Source organism: Carassius carassius, chromosome 4 (genome assembly GCF_963082965.1).
Source record: "Carassius carassius chromosome 4, fCarCar2.1, whole genome shotgun sequence".
NCBI lineage: Eukaryota > Metazoa > Chordata > Actinopteri > Cypriniformes > Cyprinidae > Carassius > Carassius carassius.
This window is the reverse complement of record NC_081758.1, coordinates 22,628,903-22,655,372: the sequence shown is the minus strand read 5'-3', so window position 1 is coordinate 22,655,372 and position 26,470 is coordinate 22,628,903. Positions and strand designations below refer to the sequence as shown.

Here is a 26,470-nt window from a genome sequence, read left to right as displayed (position 1 = left end):
CATATTTTTGTGAAGCACAGAGGGGCTTCATTAAATATTCATTGAGCTTTGCTGCACAAAGGTCAGACAGGGGTGCAAAAGGAAGCAATCACACAGCTCATGTCAAAAGAGTGAGAATGCTTATTTTTGTAGCACATCTCCCTAGTTGAAAGAATCCCTTTTGGCAGACCATTCAAAGAAAACTCAATAAAGTTTTAAGAATTATGGAGCCACATGTTTATTTTGTCATGTGTTAAAGAACTCAGCCCTCTAGCCATAAAGCAGAACTTTAGTCAATATTGATTGCATTGTTATGCAATCAAAAATTATGGTGAGGCTGTTGCATCATGGAACATTATGTAAATTGCTTAATGGGTCAATAAGGTCAGGAAAGTTACCACACAAGTCCATTATTTAATAGATATTCTCATTTACAAATCACTACTGTGCAATGACTGCTGGACTTGAAATGTTTTGGGAACAACATTTTTTTTTTTACATTTTCGCTGACATTTTTTTATGCAATTACTGTAAAACATGTTGTAGACTGACAAAAAAAAATTTAAATTATCAACATTTTCCTCCTATTCACAAGGATAAAATAAGCAAGCATCAAACATTACATCAACACGAACATATTTGGCTCAGTTGCAGAGGTTAGAGTCACCGGAAGAAAAGGCTCTAAAAAGACTACTTTTCACATAACTCTGCTTGAATTGTACCAACTGCAGTGCCAGTCACCCGCTGAGGTTAACCTTTGAAACCTCATCAGTGGCATTCACAGTCACAGGTGGTTATTACCTTCAGGAGCTCAAATATGTGACATCACGAAGCAACACTTCTAAAACAAGGAACATCGCACCTTCCTGGCAAAGCACAAACCTTTCTGCACTTCTAAAGGTAAATATTACCAATGGTTGATGCCCCAGCTACATCATTCTCACAGACTGATCCTGCTCTGACATCTCAGTGGTATGGTTCCAGTCAAATACAACAATGTTAATCATCACAATATTTGAGCACATCTGAACACTGAAACAATTCCCTTCTTATATCTGTCCTCCTCTGCTGTGCCTCCCACAGCACAAACAGCAGCCTCCGGTCATGGAGTTCATTCTTGCAGCACATACACTGCTTCTGTTGGCTTCATGGTCTGAGGTTCCTCGGAAGAAAGGCTGGCATGTTGGAGATGAAAAATGGCAGAAGGGTTCTGTTTAACTCACATGGGTGCACTGGGGGTTAGTTAGAAGTCTGTGTCCCAACCCGACATTTCATCTGGAGGGATTTCTTCTTCAGGAGGATAACTGTCAAAGTAACTGTGGTCAGTGGGTCCTTTCACCTGGAGAAAAAGAAAGAAAAAGAGGAAAACAGGATAATATTCCAATACACTTCTGTTCAAAAGTATATTTAACTTTTCAAAATAAACTTTTTATGCAGCATTAAAATTGACAAAAGGGGACTAAATATTTCAGCCCCCGTTCACACCTGTATTTAGCGTTGTCCACTGATTGGTTCGACAAAAATGCATCTTAAAACCAGTTGTAAACAGAGCCTAAGAATTTTAAATCATTACAGAAAAAGGTGTATAAATGCTCAAATAAATGCTGTTTTTTTTTACTTTCTATTCATTAAAGAATCCTGAAAAACCTGTTTCATTATTTCCACAAAAATTATATGCATTACAACTCTATTCAACAATAATAAATGTTTCTTAAGCTCCAAATAAGCATATTAGGATGATTTCTGAAGGCGCACATGGCACTGAAGACTGGAGTAATGGCTTCTGGAAATTCAGCTTCGCCATCACTGATAGATCAGTGTTCGCCATCAGTATTACTGTTTCTACCATACTTTTGATCAAATAACTGCAGCCTTGGTGAGTGTAAGATAATATATATGTATATATATATATAATTATACATAAATTATTATATAGGGTATTATTCTTGTTATTTTGACACAATCCTATAAAATAAACTCTGTCCAGGTAATGTAGGTGTGTCTTACCTCTCTTTTAAGTGGTGATATCAGACTTCTGGATTTCATACCACTCCAGCTAAATCCTGTAAACCATCTAAACACCAAAGAACAACATCATCAATTAAATCACCATTGTAAAATTTGTGCAGGTGATAATGACACAGATTTCAAAATGTGTGTTTATTTTGAAAATGCTAAATGCGAATGTAATGATTCCTAACATGATGGAAACCTGTTTGCAAGTAAAACACAAGAAGCAAAGTATCCACTGGACCTCTGGCTGTATAAATGCATCCAAGAGCATGCCCGAAAAAGCCAGAAAATCCATGGAGGTCAGGATTAGAATCTCCTCAAGTTTACGGATTCATTTGTTAAAACATCGAGTTGATTTGGTGGAACAGTAAATCAAGAGACCTTAGGTTATTTTGGCTGTCACCATTATGAAAAACCAAGCATACTGGGCTTTTAGTTTTTAAAACATGAGAAATCTGAAAATCTTTCTGTACTGAAACACAAAAATGAGTATAATATCTGTAGTAATATGGGCATTATTTTGCATTAGGGATTCATACTTTATACGTATGAGATGAGTATTTCAAATAAGACTTACAAATTTATGAGGCCATTCTTTAGTCAAGCAGCACCAGATTGTGACTGTTGTCCTCTCACCTGTGTTTTTTAATATCAGTTATTCCATTCTTCAAATTTCCCAGTCGCTCTGAAGGGTTTTGTCTTCATGAAAAAGGGGGACAGCAAATTCCTATTATTATATATAGAAGTGGGACCTAAGAGTTTCAGAAATCAGGTAAAAGACATGAGAATGAGTTATGAATGATCCATGATCATACCTGCACAGCTTTCGGATAAGGTCACCTGGCCTCTTGGTGATCTTTTTAGGAAAGTCCATCTTCTCAATTCCTTTCAGAATGAATGTGTATATAATCATCTGATCGGAGCCAGTAAACGGGGGGCTTCAGGAACAATCAGATCACATACGTTTTTTAAGTTTTCACATACTTTTACATGCATCTGTATTATGAAATGTCTTCCAACACACAGGATCTATGATATGAATATGTGACCCTGTCTGTGAAATCCAGGCTAAAGTCTCAAAATCTAATTATGAGATAACAAGCATCAAAATTTGGTTTCAGTCATTCATTTCTCTATGATTTCAATCTTTGACATGGCCTTACTCAGTCAATATTAAAGATATCAAGGTTACATTTTCACAGAATGTTCTTTACATTATGAAAGGTGATTTTATGTATATATACATTAAAAAAAAAAACCTTCAGCTGGGTTTTCACCGACAGGGTCACATATGAGAACCTAGGTTGATGCAAACCTTCCTGTAAGAAGTTCAAAAATCAGGATTCCAAGAGACCAGAAGTCCACACTGAGACCATGTCCTTTATTGAGAATGATTTCAGGTGCAACATACTCTGGAGTCCCACAGAATGTCCAGGTCTTCTGGCCACACCTGAGCTTTTTAGCAAAGCCAAAATCCACCTGAGAAAAGATGCCTTGAATTGATATCGCTGAACTTGGCTGACTGAGTGAAGTTTGCTGACTTAGCAGAGGAGCTTACCAACTTGACATATCCATCTGTGTCCAGCATGAGATTCTCAGGCTTCAGGTCTCTGTAAATGATGCTGTTGTTGTGGAGGTAGTCGAAGGCCTCTGTTACGCAGCCCACACAGAACTTGGCAGTGTACTCATCAAAACTCCCCCTGGATCAAAACAGGCATACTTTCAGCATATGCATTAAAACAGTGAAGTGGACACTGACCACATGAAATGGAGCTAACCTGTCTCTAAGAAGACTCCAGATCTCGCCACCCAAACATGCCTCCAACAGCATGTACACATACTTGTTGTCTTTAAAGGTGCAGTACATTCTAAGTGAAAAAACGTATAGTTTAGATCTAAATAGAACAATTAAGTTCGCCATGCCATCCTCAATATTACATCCACTGCTTCTGGATTTTCTCTTATATTTGATTACAATCGTTCTCTCTTAATTCTATCAGGTGAACACTTCAGGGGATTCATGGGGATCTCTTTAAAAGCAATTAACAGTGAAATTCAATTCTCACTTTATTTTCAAGACGTTTTAATATTTCCTAAAACTCACAAGACTAAACAGGCATTACTTAAACAGTCTAGATAAACATACTTCACAATGAAAGGAGAGTTTGTCTCAAGCAAGATCCTCCTCTCAGAGTAAATGTGCTCTTCCTGTCTGTTATCCACAATATGCCGTTTCTTGATGCATTTCAGCGCAAACGTCTCATTCTCGTTCTTCACCTTCACCTAGAGAAAAACTGGCATCATTATTGCTCATATTACTCCTTCACTTTGTGGAAATGCTTTTTTGTTTGAATGTTAAATGATGAAGAGAAAGTGTGATTATTGTCGACAAGTTTCTAACCAATTCAACTCTGCCAAAGCCTCCTACTCCCAGCGTGGCAATAACCTCGAGGCAGCTGAAGGGTATGGCTGCAAAGTTGCTCTCTCTCTCTTTCAGCTCAATCATATCATGTGACACAGGTGTGGTGGGAGGAGTGCTGCTTCCTGACCTCCTAAAAGAATATCATTTAATATTATTAAATTGTTCTGCTGATAAAGTAAAAAATAATAATAATACAAACCAATTTTCAGACCTCACTCTATATCAAAATAAATATGTCTTCTTATGTCTGCAATATGTGCATATGTACATGTTATGTATTATATGAACTAAATTCATCAATTCTGTCAATTTGGGGATAAGTAAGGTCAACTAATTCGGTTTTACAGTGTAAGCTTTACTGTTTGACAGCACAGTGGATGCAAGAATGCAAGAAGTCAAGGAGTCATGAAGATTAAAAAAAAAGAAACAGCTAATACTTACTTTGCATTTCTTTTCTTATCATCCCGTGCTAAATTTTCGACATAGCTCTGGAGGTAATTTTTAAGCTCATCAAAAGTTCCGACAGTCTGACTGAAAGTTCTGAAAAAAAGACCGCTGTTACTATCACTGAGTACAAAAAAAATCATAATCAAGTGAATGATGATTATCATGAAGTGTGAACTCACTCTCGATCAATGACAAGGCATTCCACACCCTCCTCATCTGCGATTATATTCGCAGATCTGACATCATCGCTGTGGTTTGACAAAGTAGGAACACATTCAGTGAATTAGTTTTATGGATTTGTTTGTAATAATATTGTGATATGTCATATACACGTTGACAAGACTAAGTTGCACTCTGTTATAGCAATAATACTGAAAGACCTCGTATACTAAAAGGTTTTTGAAACAGGATTAAAGTGGGCAAATGAGAATTGAGCAGGGGATTGAAGAAGGACAGCACCTGATGAGGGCCTTCTCGCCGAAATAATCCCCTTTCCCCAAGGTGTTGATGATCTGAGGCTCTTCATGATCCTGTGTGCTCTGTGTGACTTTAATCTGGGCAACACAGAAAGACAGAGGTTACCTTTCAAAATGTACTAACCATATCAGTTTAAGAGAACAACTGTATGTCTTATAATCTGTATTTTTATTTTTTTACTTTGGATTTATGGTCCAAATTTATTTTCAATGATATAAATGTCATTTGTGTTGAGATGATGCATCACATATAGACTGCATCCTTCAATTCTAGGCAACATGTAATCAATAATAACGATACTGAAGAAATGGAGTTAGTTCTCTGAATTCTGATTCATTCTCAATTCTGTAAAATGATCCAGAAAACCACTGCAACCCTCTTGGCCTTTCTGATGGCAGTAATGGCCTTATTCCCCACATGCTCTCGGACATGGTTGCGACAGACTGACGAGAACAATCATTTCCGGTAATTAAATTTTCTCCCCCTCAGTAAAACATCTTCCTTCCCACCCCCATCTTGAGCGACAGTGGAGCAGAAATCAACCGAGCCTGACTAGCTCATGCTAAACAGTTCCTGTTGCTTCCCAGTGGAGAGTCCTGTCTCTTAACCCCTTCAGTGTCGAATTACTGATTTATCTGAACGCGTTCGACCTCCCACAGACCCAGATCAGCATCTGCAGTGAAGTCCTTGAGGATTAGTGGGGTGGAAAAATGGTGCCTCGAGTGAGTTAAATCACTTTTTTTTTTTCATGGTTTAGCATTTAATGGTGTGAGGATATAGCATAATCTCTATAGGCAGTAAAACAGACTTGTATGTATTCAGTGGGCTTGATAAAGGGCTATTCACTTTATTATTTATTTATTGTTACTAAAAGTTTTTGGGAAGAAGGAAATCAATGATGGTCATACTAGAAAGGCACATCAAATAATTTTATATACCAAATATTTATTGAATATTCACATTGAATATATTCATATGTCATTTTAAGTAAGCCCGTGGAATGAGAAATAATTAAACATTAAGCATAATACAATAAATACACAGAATCAAGCTTGGAAAAAACTAATTGACAATAATATAATGCACATTACCTTTCCGTTGGCAATTATATAAAAGGTGTTTCCTTCTTCTCCTTCCCGGATGATGTAGTCACCTTTATTATAGTATTCCTGAACAGAAAACACAAGACAAAACTCATTTAGCTATTGATTTTACCATCAAGCCAGTGCTGTCATATTCCCGGAGAGATCTCCCCGAGGGAGACAACAGGAAGGCTGCCATGTCTTCCACAGCGATATAAGTAGATACACCTCCTGCACTTATTGCTTACATACTTAGGTCAAATTTCCTAAAATGTGTTTCATGCCAGTTTTCACATTAGAAGCAATTAGAAATTGTACTGTTGACATTAGGGTAACAATTCACTTACCATTAAAGCAGTTCAACTTCTTTATAATAAATAACAATAACAAAGCACTTTAGAACTGGCTTCAATACTCCAGAAAAAGTTACAATTTATTTGGATTATTTTTGTTGACTAGAGCTTGAGAACTCTATGCCTGAACTGGTATTCCTCCGATTCACTTGGAGACTGAGAATGTTTTCAAGTGATTTGCAAAAATAATGTTCTATTTACAGTGAAATGGAACGATTCAACTGAAAACTGAGATCAAATCTTGTTTAGAATGTTTCCAATTAGACTGAGTTTTGCCAAACATAATTATTTAACCATTCTAGAATATTGTAGTGGTGCGTCAGAGACATTCCAAGACAGTGTTTGAGTCTTCATTTCTCTGGTCCATGCTCTCAACTGATCTCTATCCCCAACTGTCTTTCTGACAGAGCTCAGTAGGCATGCCATGCTCCTCTGAGGGTCTCAAAAATTTGTCTGCTCCCAGCGTCCCGTCTGCATTCCATTCCCCACTGTTTAATGATAGAGCTCCACATTATCTGCATGCTTCAACAAACATGCAAAACATCTGGGCCACTATTGGGTTACATTGCTTCCTTACCCCTAGAGAGGGGAATATAATCAACTCCATCGGAGTGATTGAATAACTACATTCTCCCATTCAACTCCAGGGGCCGACAATCGAGAAGAATGTCCTTGATGTTTGTTTAGCATGGAAGAACACGAGGAGGCTTATTTGACGTTGAGTTGACAAAGCCCACACTTTTAGAAAAACTCACTTTAGACCTTCATGGAGAAATGGAATAAATCAGTCAGCAGCCTATACTGCCTATAGCCTATACTGGCTGCTACAAACATCTTTAACAAATCACTCGTCCCCTCCACTGAAGTGAACACTTCGCTCAGCCTTAAACAAACAAGTATGGTAACAATATACTGAGCCAAGTGATGAAAGACCATGTAATATTGCCACTGTTTTTCCAACATTGTCACTTTGGATCTAGACATTTGAAAACAAGGTTATCACTACAGAAGGATACATAGTATCTGATGGGATTGGTTAATTTTAATGTTAAAAGGTTTAACTTACCACCTCTAAGCAGTCCACAATCTTAGTTAGTTTGTCCCCAGGAAGACTGGCAAGAAGTGAAACACTAAAAATAAAATAATAAAGTAAAATAAAACAAAATAATCAAAAGGTTAGGAAAGTTGCAGGAGACAAGCAATGAAGCATCCATTGATTTTATAAATATAACTGCCATTTTTGTCATTTTTGCATTTAATTAATGCAATTTCAGTTCTATGTTCATATGTCTTAAAACATATTGGTTTAAATTTTAATCTTTGACTGTCATATGACTAAACTGATACAAGCAATTTAAGACTGCCCCTTTGACTCGGATTGAACTGATGGTTATGGAGAACAGTTGTGTTAATATAATCTTACATAATATAATACATTTCAATCTATTCTTATTAGAATGTCTTCAAGAGCCCTCAAATTGAATTATTGTATTTTCCTCCTTTTATGTATGCTATTTAAACTGATAGTTATATAAGCAAAGTCACAGAGGTCACTTCAACCAGACCGTGAAGGCCATCGAACTGACCTTCATTATCAATAGCATGGCTAATGCCACCAAAAAAATACAAATCCTCGCTATGCTTTATTTGCTTGTTTGATCTCCACAATGTTTCATGCAAAAATCACTCTTTGATGTTTTCAGGCCCAGCTAATGCTTGGCTACACATTATGTGGTAGGACACCACAGTAAACAGCAGGAGGGATGAGCCGTTTGGATTACCTCCTCAGGAAGTTGCGGTATTGCTCGTGTCGAGCCTCGGCAGTCATCCGCATGATGTTGTGAAAGACTTCTCGATCGAGGGCCCATGTCTTCACATTGCTGCCAGCTGTGATCATAACAAAACAGCAGGTAAGAGAAATACCAGAAGCATCCATTAAAACTTCAGTGATTCAATAATCCAGAAAACAACAGCTGCTTCCAATTAGGAAATTATTACATTTTATTGTGTAAATGTAAATGTAAATATTAGTCAAAGATAACACAAGTAAACACAACATGCAGTTTTTAAATAAAGGTTTTTATTATTCAGGGAAAATAAAATCCAAAATTACATGGCCCTGTGTGAAGAAGTGTTTGCTCCCCTGTTAAAACTGTGCTTTATCACGCCTGAGTTCAATTTCTCTAGCCACACCAGGCCTGAATACTGCAACACCTTTTTGTAATCAAGAAATCTCTTAAATGGGACGTGCCTGACAAAGTGAAGTAGACCAAAAGATCCTCAAAAGCTAGACATTATGCCGAGATCCAAAGAAATTCAGAAACAAATAAGAAAGAAAGTAATTGAGATCTGTCTGGAAAATTTTTAAAGCTTTGAGACTCCAGCGAACCACAGTGATAGCCATTATTCACAAATGGCAAAAACATGGAACAGTGCAGAATATTCCCAGGAGTTACCGGCCGACCAAAATTACCCCAAGTGCACAGCGACGACTCATCCAGGAGGTCACAAAAGACTCCACAACAACATCCAAAGAACTGTGTTCAGTGTTCATGACTCCACCATAAGAAAGAGACTGGGGCAAAAATGGTCTGCATGGCAGAGTTCCAAGACGAAAACTGCTGCTGAGCCAAAAGAACAAAGGCTTGTCTCAGTTTTGCCAGAGAACATCTTGATGATCCCCAAGACTTTAGGGAAATTACTCTGTGGACTGATGAGACAAAAGTTGAACTCTTTGGAAGGTGTGTGTCCCATTACATCTGGCTTAAAAGTAACACCGCATTTCAGAAAAAGAACATCATACCAACAGTAAAATATGGTGGTGATAATGTGACGGTCTGGGGCTGTTTTGCTGCTTTAGGACCTGGAAGAATTGCTATGATAAATGGAACCATGAATTCTGCTGTTTACCAAAAAATCCTGAAGGAGAGTGTCTGGCCATCTGTTCATGACCTCAAGCTGATGTGAACTTAGGTTCTGCAGCAGGACATTTATCCAAAACACACCAACAAGTCCACCTCTGAATGGCTGGAGAAAAACGAAGTGAAGACTTCGGAGTGTCCTAGTCAAAGTCCTGACCTGAATCCTACTGAGATGCTGTGGCATGACCTTAAAAAGTCAGCTCAGGCTCGAAAACCCTCCAATGTGGCTGAATTACAACAATTCTGCATAGATGAGTGGACTAAAATTCCTCCACAGCGCTGTAACAGACTCATTGCAAGTTATCGCAAGCGCTTGATTGCAGTTATTGCTGATAAGGGTGGCCCAACCAGTTATTAGGTTTAGGGGGCAAACACTTTTTCACACAGGGCCATGTAGTTTAGGATTTTGTTTTTCCCTTAATAATAAAAACTTTCATTTAAACTGCATGTTGTGTTATCTTTGACTAATATTTAAATTTGTTTGATGATCTGAAACATTAAAGTGAGACAAACATGCAAAAAAATAAGAAATAGACTCTTAAAGGTCACATTAAGAATTAACCACTGAAAGAATGCAACACAATGATTTAACATTAGTGTTAATAATCCATGTTTCACTGCACATCAGTGCTTTTTTTTTTTTTTTTCGAGTCGGAGTAAAATATATTATAAAGCCAGGCATTTGACGTCTGGCCGCGCAAACACAAAGAAACAAACAAAATTACTGACAACTCAATAAGATTAAGGCTACAAGACAAAACAACTGTGTTTTAGTTCTCACTGGTGAGAAAGCCTGTGGCTACATGAGGCCAATCCATGGTCACGGCATGAACTAAACACACTGAGAGCAGCAGTGCAGGGACAATTTGTGATTGTCTCTGTCAACAAATTATATAACATATTCATCAGAAACAGCCCATATACATCCACTGAGAGAGACAGAATGAAGCACAAAGGAAACACTTCACCTTTGACCGAGGCAGTCCTGGTGCAATTGTACAAGATGGCTAATTCACCAAATGTGGTCCAGACTGCTATTGATGTGAGCAGTTTGTTGTGCTGATAGACATCCAGTTTGCCATCTGTAAGAAAAAACAATACTTAAATTCTTTCTTGCATTTTCAGTGAATTTGCACCTTAATTCACTTAGGTTTGTCCTATTCATAAACAGAAAACAATTGTGGTTTACAGTGCAGAGATCAGATTAATGACAAAGTGAATACACACAGATTGTGACTAAAAGGGTTTTAAAACAGTTCCTTATGTTATCTTTATAACAATGCCTGTCCAGTGTGATTATAATTGAATAATACAATCAGTTGCTCAATTTGTACCTGCAAGCACAAACAGGTGGTTTCCTGGCTCTCCTTGTTTAATGACGTATTCTCCCTGCTGGTACGTCCTCTCATACATGCATTCCACCATGTCTTTGACCTGTTGCACTTCCAGTCGTCTCAGATACTGGTTCTTATTCAAAGCATCTGTGAGGAGCTTCTTTACACTGTTTGAAACACATTTGTCATAAGAAAAAATATGAAAGAATACTGTTTTGCTTAAAACTGTGATAGCAGAAGTTGTTATTCTTATTCATTTATTAACAGTGCTGGGTAGATTACTTACACATTACTGGGATTACTTAATCTGACAAAAATTGTAGTTAATAATGCATTATATTACACATTTCAGGTAATATAATCAGATTACTTTTTGATTACTTTTGACCTTACTTGTTTATCACATTGATTTAAATAGGATAATCTTGCACCATACTGATATAAAAATACAAAGTTTAAGAAAATACACTCCATTCATGGAAATTAATAACATAAAAAGTGCATTAAACTTTACATTACGTCAAGGTTTCCCAAACTGGGTTTCTGTTAGGGGGTTTGTGAGGTATATTAAAAGTTCATACTTAATTAAATCATTAAAATGTAAATTATTAAATATTATTTTAAAATCTCAGGGGTACTTCAGGTAAATGTATGGGTGAAATATGTTCAGATTACTAAAAAGTTTGGGAATGCCTGCACTATGTGTAAATAAGAAATAATGTGAATGTGTGCATTTTAATTTGTTTGAAAGACAAAAGTCTTTCGAAGACATTGCAATGGTTAAATAATTTACTGAGTGATAATTCAAATAAACATTAATGTGTTCGTCAGTAGTTAATGTAATGTTGAATGATTTTTATAAATTAGATTTAGATTTAAATAGATTTTAATAGATTTTAATAAATAGATTTCATCCGCTTCACAATACCCCATAGTTTCTCCAAGAGGTTCAGGTCAGGTGAGTTGGCTGACCAATCAAGCACAGTAACATCATGGTCAGCACACCACTTGGAAGTGGTTTTGGCAGAGTGGGCAGGAGCTAAAGTCCTGCTGGAAAATGAAATCAGCATCTCCATAAAGCTTGTCAGCAGATGGAAGCATAAAGTGCTCCAAAATCTCCTGATAGATAGCTGCACTGACTTTGGACTTGATAAAACACAATGGACAAACACCAGCAGACGTCACGGCACCCAAATCATCACTGACTTCAGAAACTTCACACTGGACTTTGGATTCTGTGCCTCTCCACTCTTCCTCCAGACTCCAGACCTTGATTTCCAAATGAAATGCTTAATTTACATTCATCTGAAAAGAGGACTGTGTACCACTGAGCAACAGTCCAGTTCTTTTTCTCCTTACCCCAGGTGAAATGTTTCTGATGTTTTTTCTGGTTCAGGAGTGGCTTGGTTCTAGGAATGTGACAGCTGTAGCTCTTTTCCTGAAGATGTCTGAGTGTGATGACTCTTGATGCGCTGACTCCGGCTTCAGTCCACTCCTTGTGAAGCTCTCCTAAGTTCTTGAATTGGCTTTTCCTGACAATCTTCCCAAGGCTGTGGTCATCCCTGTTGCTTGTGCACCTTTTCCTACCACACTTTTTCCTTCCAGTCAACTCTCTATGAATATATTTTGATACAGCACTCTGTGAACAGCCAGCCCTTTCAGCAGTGACCTTCTGTGGCTTACCCTCCTTGTGGAGGGTGTTGATGATTGTCTTCTGGACAACTGTCAAGTCAGCAGTCTTTCCCATAATTGTGGTTGCATGTTCTAAACTAGTCCAAGAGGTACCCAGTATTTATACTCAAAATTAAGTAAAATCAAACTAATCAAGCTCAAAATGGAATTTGAGATACAAGATTTTTAATTTTCCTAAGCTGCAAGTTGTAACCGTCAGAATAACCTATATATATATATATATATATATATATATATATATATATATATATATATATAATATAAGAAAGTTAGCTTTTTTAAATTAAATTACAAAAAAATAAAAAGACCCTTTCCATGATATTAAAAATTTTTGAGACGCACCTGTATAAACGTTGGGCTATTTTTAAAAAGTAACGTTTAGAAGATGAAAAAGAAGAATTTGGGAGACTCAATAAATGATGAATAATTAATTGCTATTGTGTGAATAATATGTAATCATGTAATTAATAAAAATGTTACTGTAGTCTGATAACGAGTATTTTAAAATGTAATTTAGGCTCTAAGTACTTAAAATACTCTCTGAGTATTTTTTAATCTGATTATGTAAGTCAGATAATATGTAATTAGTTACTACTCAGCTCTGTTTATTCAAGATGGACTAATTGGACGGTTCATGCTATGAGGCGCACCAGTTGTTTCATTTTCAGTTTTACAATAGAAACAAGATAATGAATCTCAGCATGGTGTTTTTTGTGGGAAGATTAGACCAACATAAGTCCCCCAACATAATGAGCACCTACGCGCAGGTCTCCCATAAGCTTAGCAAATGAAAAACACAGACTAATTACCACCATGAAAAATTGGCACATCTATTTAAGCTCTTTGAGGATGCTTGATACAATAATGAATATTCCTGTTCAAACACACACAAACAGTACATACACATAGCACGTACACATAACATGACTACTTAAAGCGTTAGAGTTCATAAAAATAAACCAAATTTACTCATGATTTTAGCGATTAGTTACTTCACACAAAACTGTTAGGCCAGAAACACATTTTAGCACACTAATGCAGCCTTGAGTGCTTAGTCAGTCAATGCATTTTGCAGTGCAATAATTTGCGTATAAGTCGATTTTGTGCAGCTGAAAGCTAATAACCGAATGCAAGTGCAGATATTGGCAAAGCATAGCAACTGCGTTCGTGCATTTGCTTGAAGTATGTTTCCGGCTTTAGTACCACCATTTCAAGTGCACCAGGACATTTTTTCTCCTGGTATCATTCCGCTTATTTGTGTCTGTGCATTTAAAACTGTCACAGTCTGTTTGAGGATTTTATAGTAACTTCTACGAATTCAAAATCTACGAATGTAACGAATATTACTTTGACTTAAAAGTATTTTGTTGGCCAAAAAAACATACAAAATAACTGGCAGTACTATGTCTAAAAAGTTACAACATTCATTTATTACATATTGCATAGACCCCAACCCACAAAAATATCATATAATACAATTTAATAAAATATAAATCTACTGTGAGATTATATGCCTAATCACATGGAAGTACATGAAAATGAGTACACGAGTAGTTCCTTAACAGATTCATTTAAATGAAATTAGCACCAAAATTCACTGCTGTCCTCCTTTCTCCTTATTACCATAACCACAACTGCCAATCAGACTCTCTAAGGAATTACCTTTGGAATCAAAAGCAGAAAATGAATTAAATCTCTCACCTTTGCTCTTTCCAGACTCGTGCACTCTCAAAGTAGAACTTTGGAACACCGCTGGAATCATACGTTCTGGATGAAGGTTCTGCAGAAACTCCAGCTTTGGCTCCTCTCCTCCTATTGAGGGTATCTCTGAGCAGGCCAGTGAGACACTGACTGACCTTTTCCTTGATAGGTGATGGCAGGAGACCTAAATCGCATTGATTCTTCAGTGCATCCTGGAGTTTGTTGAGTTGGAGACACTTGTTCCTCAAAGTGTCAGAGATCTCAGAGATGGTCTGTCTCTGTTGGGCCAGCTGCTCCTCTAGATGTTTGATCTGAATCTCCTTGGCATTCAGGTCTTCATCCTTCTTCTTCAGCTGATTCTCTAATTCTTCCACTCTAACTCTGAGAACTTGAGAAACTGAGCTTGATTCTCCGTTGTTTTTGGATTTGGCAGAGCCTCTGGCCTGCTTTAGAGGGTTCAGCTTCATCGAGCCATTTCCCATTTTGGCACTTTTATTCTACAATAAAGGATGATCAAGTTCACTTTGCTGTGGGATGACATCAAACAATTTAATTAAATGAATTATAAAATAGTATGATTAAAAATTTAATATATCAGTCTTAACCTTTATTTTTTCTTTTGAGGTCTATTTGGAAGCCAGTTAAGTGGCTTGAAAATGTTAACATTGACGTATCAGGTTGATCATTTTCCTAATTTTATAAAAGTGATTGTAAACAAAATTTCAACTTGATAACATTCTTTTTTTTATATTACTCCCACTTTCTCTCAATGTGTGTAGGTGTCAGTGAATAAATGAGAAAACAAATGTTTTCTTATAAATTTAAAAGTAATGTGTAACTTTTCTGGTTACTTGAAAAAATAACCTGATTACTGATCTGATTATGCAGTTATAGGACATCATATATCAATGCAATAAAATACACTATTTTTTGAAAAGTGGATTACTTTGTAGTAAAACATGAATATAAATTGAAAAATATTTCCATTGTTTGTTTCCTTTAGATCAAGTGAATTTAGAAAAATATTTGAGTTCATTTTAATTTTTTATTTATTTATTTATAGACCTACACTGAGAAGGTCACAGGGACAACCAGAGCTCAAGGATAAAATCTGTGTGTGATTGTGCATAGTGTAAGTCTATTTATTTTAATAACGAACCTGACAACCTGAAATTGTCCCAACACAGATTACTTGAGCAGGACGAATGTGCACACGTTTTAAACCTTTTAAAAATGGAATGAAGATCAACAAAATGGTAAAATACATCCATAAAGGGCATGCTCACAGGAAAATAACTAGTGAACAAAACAGTCTTGGATGAAGTGGATATTTACGATTAAAAAAACAACTTAAAATAGCCTACAAAATTATTTTATTGATAAAATCGCTTGCAAGTAAATGTCGTGAGTGTGTGTGTGTGTGTGTGTGTGTGTGTGTGACAGCTCACCCTCAAAAGAAAGCAAGAGCACCCTCAGTTGAAGTTGTAATACTAAGATAATGGTGAAACAACTATCCATTTGTGTTTGCGCTCTAGACAGTGTAAAAGTGACAAATACGCATGGATATGCTACAGGGGGCCTTTATTCACCCCCCGAGGCCATGTGAAGGATGTTTAATTACGGTGAACGTGATTTCACTAAGTACAACATGTTCCTTGATCAACATCCTTGAGCCTGGAACAACATTTCTATCAACCAGTCAGAATTGTGGGATAACTTTTCAGGAAATATCTGTTTGCGATCAAGGTTAGGTGCTTCTACACTCTTGCTAATCAGCTATCATTTCACACTGATTTTAGGAATAAATTATGGGTAGGGTTAGGTTTAGGGGTAGGGACTGGGTTAAGTATATATTTTTGGACATATATGTTGATCCAGGATCAACAAAAGATGTTGATCCAGGAACATGTCTTACTTGACCGTTTTATTACAGATGCGCACACTTTATTTCACATCTTCTGAACTGTTGACAGCAAACACCAGCTTACCCCCATTGAAAGGCTTGGAAGAGCAAGGACATTTTTTTATATACCTATGTAACGTTACAGCCCTACATCTGCAGGTGCCACAGCTGGCATTTGTCCCCTACAGAAAACAACTTTGATTGTAAAGGTTAGGGGAACCTCCCAAACCTTTCAACTACCTGTCATGTATCTCATTATGAGGGGCTTAGACAGGCACAAGACACAGAATGGTCGTCCATATTTTCATATCTCAAATAAAGAGAGAGAGATCGTTTTACTAGAGATCTGTTGGCCCCAGTGATTTAGACCAAATCAATAATTTAGAGGCACAGTAATACCGGATGGCACCAGCACCCTGTGAGTGTGCAGTGTGCTCTTTCCTGGACTATCTGCTGATGTCATTCTTTGCTGCCTTTCATTGATGGAAAAAAAATGAAATAAGATGTTTTGTAATTCACTCTGGGTTACAAATGCACAATGGACACTGGACACTCCCACCACAGAGAAAATTATTTGAGCACAATCACAGTATTTACAGTAAAACGACTCTAAGCAGACCACATGCACATCCCTACATCTCCATACAGAAACTTTGTTCAACACAGTATGCAACTCAATACGAGTGTTATTTCATTTGCATCTTATCTGGATGTTGAATTCACAGGATATTTGATTCTCTTTATGTCCTTACATTCATGAGAGATGCATGTTATTTAATTTAGACAGGATGTGTACAATAGGAAATAGATTCAAGGTAACCCACTTGCTATAAGCTAAACAAGAAAATACACACAACTATAAATAAACTTCTAATCAGTAAGTTTTTTTCTGAAATGGTACTGGTAATTGTATAGGGCTGTTCATAAAGACCTACTGACGTTACACCTGTTCCTTCGTTTTATCTTTAAACTAAACGCTATAAGGAGTATAACGTTTCTAAATATTTATTAATGACATGAAAAACCCTACCGTTTTCGTGTACAGGAACTCTTCTTCGAAGGATGAAAGACAGTGCTGTGTGTTTGAGGCAGCAGCCCCGGTCACCGTACACACCCCACACACACCTCTCTCACACACACACACACACACACACAGAGAGAGAGAGAGAGAGACTGGCAGCATGTGTCATCTCTCCACAATAGCTGCCTACACTCAGTCCCTTTAGCTATCGTATTGTCTTCATGACAGCAGAATATTTTATTGATCTCTCTCTCCCTCTCCCTCTCTCTCTCTCTTTCTCTCTCTCTCTCTCTCTCACTCTCGTTTTTATTTACTCAGTTAATCATAGATTTGTTTATGTTTTCTGCTGAAATGTTATTAATTAAAATGTTATTGTTTTAAATAATTCAATATTGTTTTACATGACCTGTTACATATTTTGATTTCACTTTCTCAATCTAGTCATGAAACTGATTAAACATATTAGACTCCCATTATTGCATTGATACCTAAATCCTATCAACTTTACTGAGCCTGAGCTATAGAACGTTTCTAAGTACATCAATGTATCCACACACACACACACACACACACAGAGAGAGAGAGAGTTAGTGCTATTACAGCAATCCCAGAGCAGCTGAATTGATTTAATTGCATTAACATGAATCAGAGCCAGTGACTTACATCAGAGCTGCTGAAGCTGAAGTGACTAATATATCATTCAAAGCTGGATGCCATTAATATGAACTGTGCATCACATTCAGCAAATATTACAGTAACAGCTCTACAGAAGCACAGCAGCTGTGTAGGACTCTGAAATTATACAAATAAAATAAAATAAATAAAACAGATAAATTATAATTTCATAATTATAATATCATGTTTTCCACAAAATGATATTATAAAATTCTATATCTTTCCAAACCATCCCAACTGTGGTGTTTTTGTTGTTGTTGTTGATTTTGACCAGTAGATGGAGACAGAGTCCCATTTCTCTTCTGTACAAACGTTTAAATGTGGACCATCCTCAAAAGAGTACAGTACACCATGATTTTTAAACATTGTCACTACATTTATTATAATTTATATGAATATATTGTGTATGGTACAGAAATCTGCATAAATATAATAAAAACTGATTACAAATCACTGGCTCTCTTCATTCTAACATCTTTTAAATCAATGGTAATGCCATTTTTGCAGTGCCCTCCTGTTCTCAGTATACACAACATCACTTGCTGCTATCATCCTTCTGCTAGATGAAGAAGACTCACAGCTCTGCCTCTTATTCCAGCCTGATGATCCCACATGGACTGCTCGAATCTCAGGCTGGATGAATTAACATTTCCAGCTCAACTTAAACAAGCAATTTATTCCAAGATCACAGTCCAGCTGAACTCATGGACAGAAACACCAGCCGGGTCAGTCAAGATCTCTGGAGGACTGTTTGAAGAGCTGGACATCACAGAATATACAGTACAATACAGACCGACTGTATCATGAAGATTAATGCTCTACATCATCAGACCCTTCATTTGCTTATAACAGAGGATTGAAAATGAAAGACTTTTACATTGTTATTTGTTCCAAATAAAAAACTTTATATTTATCAAAAAATCTTGAATTTTTTTTTTTAAAAAGTGTCCACAAAATTAACCAGCACTGTTTTCAACATTGATATTAATAATAATAATCGTTTTAATGGGCACATCAAAAAATTCAGCTTTGGAATAACAGGGATAAACCTATTACATTTTAAAATATATAAATTTATAAATATATTACAATAAACAAAATAGTTGTTTTAAGTTGTAATAAAATTATTACTTTATTAGTTATTACACAATATTACATAATTATTAAAACAATCTTTGTAATATGAAAATTCTGCATATTCAAAATGACAAGGCACAGACATAAACACAAGACTCAAATAGCTTCATTTCATAGGCATTCTTTAATTCCTTTTTCCCGGTTCACTCCACACCACTATTCTTCCCCAACAATCAAAACACATTCCCATACACAGAGAGGAGGAAAAGACATATTTACATAGAAAAGAATGCATGTATTTGTGAAAAGTTTCCAATAAGGGAAAAAAAGGGTAGACCGACATACATTAACTTCATATTATACGCTCGTACCTTCAAATGCTAGTTTTTCCAAATACAAACTTTTATAAACATTATAAAATATTAAATAGAGCAATATCTAATTACTATAAAACATGTACCTAGTACAAAATAACAGAATATAATAAATGCCTGTAAGCAGCTTTAAAATATTTGAAAACAATGCAGACAAAAACAAAACTACAGATACTTTTGAGGCCAATAAATAAAATCAAAAGAAAATATTAATAAAATAACAGTACAGTAGAATAGTAATACATCCTATAAATGGACTCAAATCTCAACTACCACAGGTATGATCCGCCTTCATGTACTCAACTCTGTCCTCTTGAACGTATGGTGTATTCTCCCCTTCACCACCAGAGGGCGACATTTACCACTGGCTGTGGCCAAGAGTGGACATGTACAACAGCACTTGGGAGAATTGTCTGACACACAGTGATTTGTCCTTCTATAAATATCACCTTCATTGTGTAAGAAGCAGCATTACAACTGTAACACTGACAAACGAACACTGTCTTTCCATCAACAGTCAATAATCAAAGGCTTGACAAGAAAAAGGGATGGTGGAGCTTAATGCTGCAGAATTAGCACAAAAGAGCTTACACAGGAAAGGAATTGACATCTTTATTCATAGTAGCATCCAGTGCATTCGGCAACCCCCAGCGGGTTTATCACACACACATCAGTGGTCACTCACAGAGGTTAAAGCAATGCATTACATCTCATATGCATTAAAAAACTGACAAACACAATATCAAAAAAATAGTTACAACATAAATCTAGACTTAAATAAATGCTTCATGTACAATAAAAATACACAGTACTGGAACCCAGTACACATAATGCTGGTTTATAATTCTCCCCCCTTTTCCCCAACCTGTGCCAATGGAGTTTGCCAACCAGCAGCAAACTCTTGAAGTCAACAGAGAAGAACGCCAACACAGATTGGTTTATAGTCAGGGGACATTTTTTTCCTGCTCAAATCATGTTTTAAAGAGGGAAAAAAAGGAGTCTGCACAAACAGATGAAAAGCCTGAAATATCCAGTATGAAAGACAGAAAGAGAAGGGCCTTGTAAAAAGATGCTGCTCTTTCCAACAGAAAAATGCACCGTTCAGCAAAATATGGATTGTCATCTCCCTTGAATAAACAGGGATACTTCTCACTTTTGGAGGGGACAAAAGGGAGACACAGCCGGCTTGTCAATGTTCACTTGATTTTGAGCTCCACACATGATCATGTCCTGTTCAGCAAAGATGACCTACAGAAATAAAGCAAAATCGTTTCATTAGAGCAGGAAATAAACAATCTACCTCAGAAATAAAGGAGTAAAAATATACACAGCATTTCATTTTCTGTACTTAAAATCGCATTATGAGGTAAAAAAAAAAAAAAAATCAATAATTCTGGATACGCTGTATAGTGTTTGCCCTGTATGATGATCCAAGTCCAGTGCCCTACACCTGATACATCAAGTAAAAACTGGTTTCAGACTAGCAATAAAAGGCAACTTTGCCCTACGGATATTATTCTTCAGCTGGCCTGTCTTTTCCTGGAAGCTCTGCCCTGTTTCCTGGAGGGCCACTATCCTCACGCTGAGACACTGAGAGTCACACAAGCTCTGAGACGAGTGGAACACGAACTGCTGATACAGACACAATCTGGTGCTGTGACAGATCCTGTCGCAGTGGAGGAGGAAAAAAACATCTCTCTCTCTCTATCTATCCCTCTTGAGTTGTAAAGCCATCAGAAAACGTGACTAAGCAAGAGCCAAGAGGTCTCACCCTTTCCAAGCATGTGTGTGTGTGTGTGTGTGTGTGTGTGTCTATTATTACTACGTGATCTTTGGCAAGCATTAATGGAAGATGTTTTTGTCGGTTGTTTGTATTTTAAACAATTGATTGAAACAAATGTGAGATCAAAAAGACAATGTACTCCTTTATAAAAAGTCTAATAAATACTGTGAAACATGAAGGCCACACAATATAATTCTCAAAAGACGGTTTCAATCATTTGGATTGCATGTAGTGTTCTAGTAAGACAAAGGTGTCTAAAAAAATAGATAAAATGAATTTAATTTTTTTAATACAAATAACCTGCTTAATTCAATGTTTTTACAGTTATTGACTATTGAATTAGCATGAACGTTTGTTATTAGCAAAAATATATTTTTAATTGTAATACAAATAATCTGCTTATAGGTCATATATTACAATGGCTTTTGAGCATTCATTTTTTTGCTGGGACAACACAATTTAAACCCCTGATATTTCTCTGACAGTGGGAACCCTTGTTAACTAAATCTTTTCATGTCGTTGCTCTTCAGACAGGTCAAAAACAATCTCAGCATCTGAATCAACAGCCCTGATGAATCATATCATACACACACCTGAGAGATTTCCATCTGTCTTTCTCCATGTTGTTCTCTGGTCCTTCACTCTCGTATGATGCCAGATACAAAGCTGTTGAGAGATCATCGAGACGAGATGAGTGTGTCAGCAAAAGAAAACAAAGCCACCAGTTTTCATTCTTGAGAGATGATCTGAACTTGTGTCACTTGGGTTATTTGGCATGACGGCCTTTTACGCCTGAGGCAAACATGAAAACGCAATTGTCTTTGTATCTGGTAACTTGTGTGCTTATTGCGCAACATGACATTAATGACACGAGTTGACAGTAAAAAAGTAAGATAGAATGCAGAAATGATGTTTCATCAGCAAAACTACTGTCTGCCCTCAATGTTTGGGATTCTGAGGTGGGATGAAGGGACTTAGAATTGATGATCACCACTGCAAAAATTGTATTTAACCTTGACTGAAAATAATCGTAAACTAGCATTAAAAAACCATCACAAAACATCTGTACCATCTTCACTGAAGACTGGTGCGGTCAGGAGATACTGCAGGATCTTGCGGTCTCTGTCAAAAGGACACTCCACCTTCTTCCATGTCATGAACTCCATCACTTGTTTGGCCAGCTCCCAGAATTTCTGCAGAACAGTCAAGATTGCATTCAGTTAGAAATCATCGCCTAGGTTTCATTTCTAGCAACTGTCACGCTGAACTGATGCCCTTGAAACTTCTTTTCAGCAGATGTATACGTCAATGAACTAAATCTGGATGCTTCTGTTGCTATGTGACAGTGTTTTCTCAACCATCCATTGTTATTCAGTAGCTGTGACGGCAGTTGTTTCTATGTATCATGTTAGCTTGCATGTTACTGCCAAGCCAAAAAAAACAGGAATTACCTCAAAATTGACATGTCCAGTCGGGAGCCTGCTGGCACATCCTTCATTGAGGAAGTAAATGTCTTTAATCAAGAGACTGAAGAAAGGGATGACAATCTGGAAGGCAAAAAGGGAACACAACATTACATAACTGACCAAAAACAAAGAATAAAAAATGTAACCAAATCAAACAGCATCACTGGAATCCATCTAAGCGTTCTCGTCACTGTAAAACTGCATAAGGCAACCGCTTCAACAACAGCTTCTAAAAGCTTACAGGGCACAGCACAACTGGATCTACCACTTTGGAGAGCAATAACAATGATTGATGACACAAGGAAGCAAGTGGTGTGTACGTGACGCCGAATTCTCAACCCTATTGTAGCAAATTTAGCTTCAACGTGATAAACAAAGGTGTCACTTCTCTTTATAAAATAAAATAAAATAAAAAAGTCCCAGTCACCTCCCATTCAAGCTATGATGCACACATGCACATCAGATGTGGAAAACAATGATTCAAAGCACACCAAGAAAAATTATAAAAGTTAAATATAAATTAAATATCCATAACACAAAACTACAGGCCCATCTGACTAGCTAACCTCCAGTTTAATCATCAAGCTTAAAATAAGTCAAAAATAGCAGTCTAACCAGTTGATGAGTTAAAGACATTAAGAGAGCTGTAATGGTTTCCTGATTTAATTTGTTTACAGTGGAAATTCCAACCCTGGAACATGCACTTATTTTGTCCCTTAATATCTTTAAAGTCACAACACTTGCAAAACGCCTAAACTCATCTGATTTTAGGGGAAAACAAGTGACATAGGCCATTGCGATGCAAAAAAAGAAGAAAAAAAACATGTCCCCCCACAGAAAAGCTGAGCATTCCAGTGTTGCTCTGGAACATTCTGTCTCACCACACAAACCCACACAGCGAAGATCTCCTCCCTAACCAGTCAAAGATGCAAAACAAGCCTCACCGAGTTTAACAAAAACAAACTACATACACACAAAAAAAAATGTATAAGAACACTAAAAATAGTTGTGGATTTTAACGAAGACAATATAACAATATTGAGCTTCCATTTTGCAGACACAGGCCCCGTTTACACTAGTGCATTTTCATTTTAAAACACATAACTTTTGCTACGGTTATGCCTTAAGTTCGAAAACTGAGACTTTTGAAAATGCTGCTGTTCCCTTTTTAGTTTGAAAACTCCAGCGTTGCGTTTCAGTGTTATCAGACCAAAACGGAGACTTTGGAAAACGATGGCGTGGCTGCACAACTCTGTGATCTCTGTGTATCCTTGATGACCGTGTAACCGTATCATGAACAGTAATCATGCCCATTGTTGAACCTGCCAGTGACTAGCAACCGACTGCTGGTTTACGCACATGCCCAGTGCACATGAATGGTCACGTAACATGCGGTTATGTAGTGTAGACAGAGATCGTTTCTGAAACGCAGCTGAAATGGCAGTGTAAATGCTCGTTTTAATTCTAAAACATCATTTTAAAAAGATAACGCACTAGTGTAAACGGGGCCTCAAATAACGGATGGACTTTGAGGTTGATCACAGAAAACACTTCAGAGTATCAAAACATGTTAACTGGCCGACTGCCAATGTGCTTATAACGAGAATGGAGCATATATTGAAGAGGAAACAGTATGTCCCATCTGACGCCTTGCCTTCAGCAAATCATCCTCAAATGGCCCACTGTCCTCTACTCTTTATATTACATTACATATTACAAAGAGGGCAGACGCTACCTCAAATTAGTGTAAATATGATACTTCTGGATTGGGAATCCAAACATTGTAATGAAACAAACGTTCCTACAGTTTACGTGAGAAAACTTCAGGAAGGAGAAACAAAGCTCATTACCTTCTCTCTGCTACTGTGAGCAGTGATGGATCTCTGAGTGGCTCCTCGCAGCGCTGTTCTGTAGTTGTAGAAATTGCTAGAGGGATCCATCTGGTGCTGAGGATTGAAACAAAATCAGGTTTATGCATCAACCTCGGGACTCGGGAAAAATTTACAAACTAAGGTTATCTAATGAGCTCTAAGCCCATTCTACATAGTTAAGTCTCGGTTAGAACTTAAACCAACATGATTCACTCTAATTAATATTCATTATGGGATCTTCTTTTATGGGACTTTTATTAAGTCATGCACTTTCAGTCTTCATTAAAACTTTTTGCCGGCGAGTGAGACGCTCACAAAAGTTCAGTTTTCATAAACCAGCTTTAAAGCAGCAGTTTCTTAGATACATTATGGATTAAAGGTTTGGGGTCAGTATTATTTTTTTCAATTTTTTAATGAAGTCTCTCATGCTCACCAACACTACATTTATTGGATCACAAATAGCGCAGCGTACTATATGTAGTAAGGCTACATATAGTCTCACAAGACATCACAAAATTTTGAAAAATTGAAAACCATTTTAGGTGAACAAGCTATATAACCTTTATTAGAGGCTAGAGGTGAATATCTGCAGCTTTAGCATTAAAGATTTTCTACAGGGAAGGCACGACAGTCTTTTATCCTACAATCCTCCATTGTCTTAGAACAAAGCAAGAGGAAGGCAGAGTGAGAGAAAAGAAAGTGCTGAACCTCCCTGAAGACGAGAAATACAGAAATACAGTCCCTATTTACACATCAAAATGCTGCGAGACTGAACCGTGTGTAGGTGTGTGTCCTGTACATAAGTCATATATCAAGTTCAAGGCCTTTTTCTGTCTAAAAATAAAGACCAACAAACCCTCTTTAGACAGTAAAAACAGTATGCAGATTCAAAATTAAAGCCTTAAAGGTCTCATCCCCTCTCAAATTTGGCCTTAAAAGCTTTGTAAACATTTGCACAACCACTCAAAGCGATAATTGCAGTGCTTCAGAAAAATGATGACACAAAAGCAACAATTCTCGCCCACTTGAGACTAAAATTGGCAAGATATGGCGTCCATACTGTCAGGGGTTTGAGCATCATGCATGGATGAGTTACGGGGACAAGAGCCAGAGTCGGACACTTAATATGATTAGTGCCATGTCAGCACTGCATTCACCATGATTTCTTCCCACTCATGTTGTACCCTACACGTTCCCCTCACTTCAGTGAGTCACACCCACCCTCTGCTGTAAAAAGACAATATCAATCCCAACATGATGAAATGCATACCTCCAGTATATCAAATTTGTCCGTTTTGACTTTGCCCCAGGTCTTCTTGAGCCGCGACACTGGGCTCATATTCATCCCAGCTGAAAGACACACATAGAAAGAGACACAGGTCAGCACACTGTTTCCTGTCAGAGGTGCAGTTTCTCTATGGCAAATGGAGCAGTTTAAGCCCATGAGCTCACATGAACAGTGACATTAGCAGGAGCACCATTTCCCTCCGACAATAGGTGAAGCTTATAGTGCCGAGGTCACGGTGGGCTTGTGCAGTCAGCACTAATGACCAGATGAGCTCAGAGTGTTGACTGGAAATCACTAGTGGTGGGTCCACCAATCAGATTCTTCTGTACTGATTTGTGCTAGTTCTTAATTAGATGTTAATCTACTTGTTTCTGGAGCTTTAAAATAAATGCAAAACCAAAATTGACCTCAACTACTTTCCTAACACATTATTTGTATTGTTCCCTGGCTCCATTTTGGTTTATATAAAACACGCTTTTTTTTCTTTTCTTTTTTATACACAAATACACAAAATTTGGGGTTGTTATATGCTTGTGTAGGTCTCTCATGCTCACCAAGGCTGCATTTATTAAGGTATTTAAAGTAAGTCTT

At 37.1% G+C, this 26,470-nt stretch overlaps 2 protein-coding genes across 3 annotated transcripts in view; both read right to left on the bottom strand.

Annotated features, from left to right (window-relative positions):
• Positions 1–198: 198 nt before the first annotated feature.
• On the bottom strand, positions 199–17,432 carry LOC132139513 (cGMP-dependent protein kinase 2-like). The gene is made up of 19 exons (XM_059547918.1): positions 17,355–17,432; positions 14,422–14,918; positions 11,029–11,195; positions 10,663–10,776; positions 8,555–8,660; positions 7,840–7,903; positions 6,430–6,507; positions 5,321–5,415; positions 5,041–5,109; positions 4,856–4,954; positions 4,394–4,544; positions 4,139–4,275; positions 3,771–3,860; positions 3,551–3,692; positions 3,308–3,471; positions 2,808–2,930; positions 2,629–2,691; positions 1,987–2,053; positions 199–1,318 (listed from the first exon to the last, which is right to left on the bottom strand). Exons 2-19 carry the CDS (start codon positions 14,901–14,903, stop codon positions 1,223–1,225), a joined length of 2,307 nt encoding a protein of 768 aa, XP_059403901.1. The 5' UTR covers positions 14,904–14,918; positions 17,355–17,432; the 3' UTR covers positions 199–1,222.
• Positions 17,433–20,069: 2,637 nt separating this feature from the next.
• The window catches only part of LOC132139511 (ras-GEF domain-containing family member 1B-A-like), a 70,380-nt gene continuing 63,979 nt past the window's right edge, over positions 20,070–26,470 (bottom strand). For both annotated transcript variants that reach the window (XM_059547915.1, XM_059547916.1), the window contains 6 exons: positions 25,862–25,941; positions 24,571–24,666; positions 22,706–22,801; positions 22,324–22,447; positions 21,848–21,920; positions 20,070–20,719 (listed from right to left, as the gene is read on the bottom strand). In XM_059547915.1, coding sequence (XP_059403898.1) covers positions 20,695–20,719; positions 21,848–21,920; positions 22,324–22,447; positions 22,706–22,801; positions 24,571–24,666; positions 25,862–25,941 — 494 coding nt within the window. In that variant the 3' untranslated portion in view covers positions 20,070–20,694. The remainder of the gene's footprint in view (positions 20,720–21,847; positions 21,921–22,323; positions 22,448–22,705; positions 22,802–24,570; positions 24,667–25,861; positions 25,942–26,470) is intronic.

What these genes read in the sequence shown, in the direction of transcription:
- LOC132139513 (XM_059547918.1), bottom strand. Translation starts at nt 14,903, where the DNA reads ATGGGAAATGGCTCGATGAAGCTGAACCCTCTAAAGCAGGCCAGAGGC. An exon ending in ATATAATTGCCAACGGAAAG is followed by an intron (nt 5,416 to 6,429) that starts GTAATGTGCATT and finishes TGTGTTGCCCAG; the next exon opens with ATTAAAGTCACACAGAGCAC. An exon ending in TATCACCACTTAAAAGAGAG is followed by an intron (nt 1,319 to 1,986) that starts GTAAGACACACC and finishes CTTTTTCTCCAG; the next exon opens with GTGAAAGGACCCACTGACCA.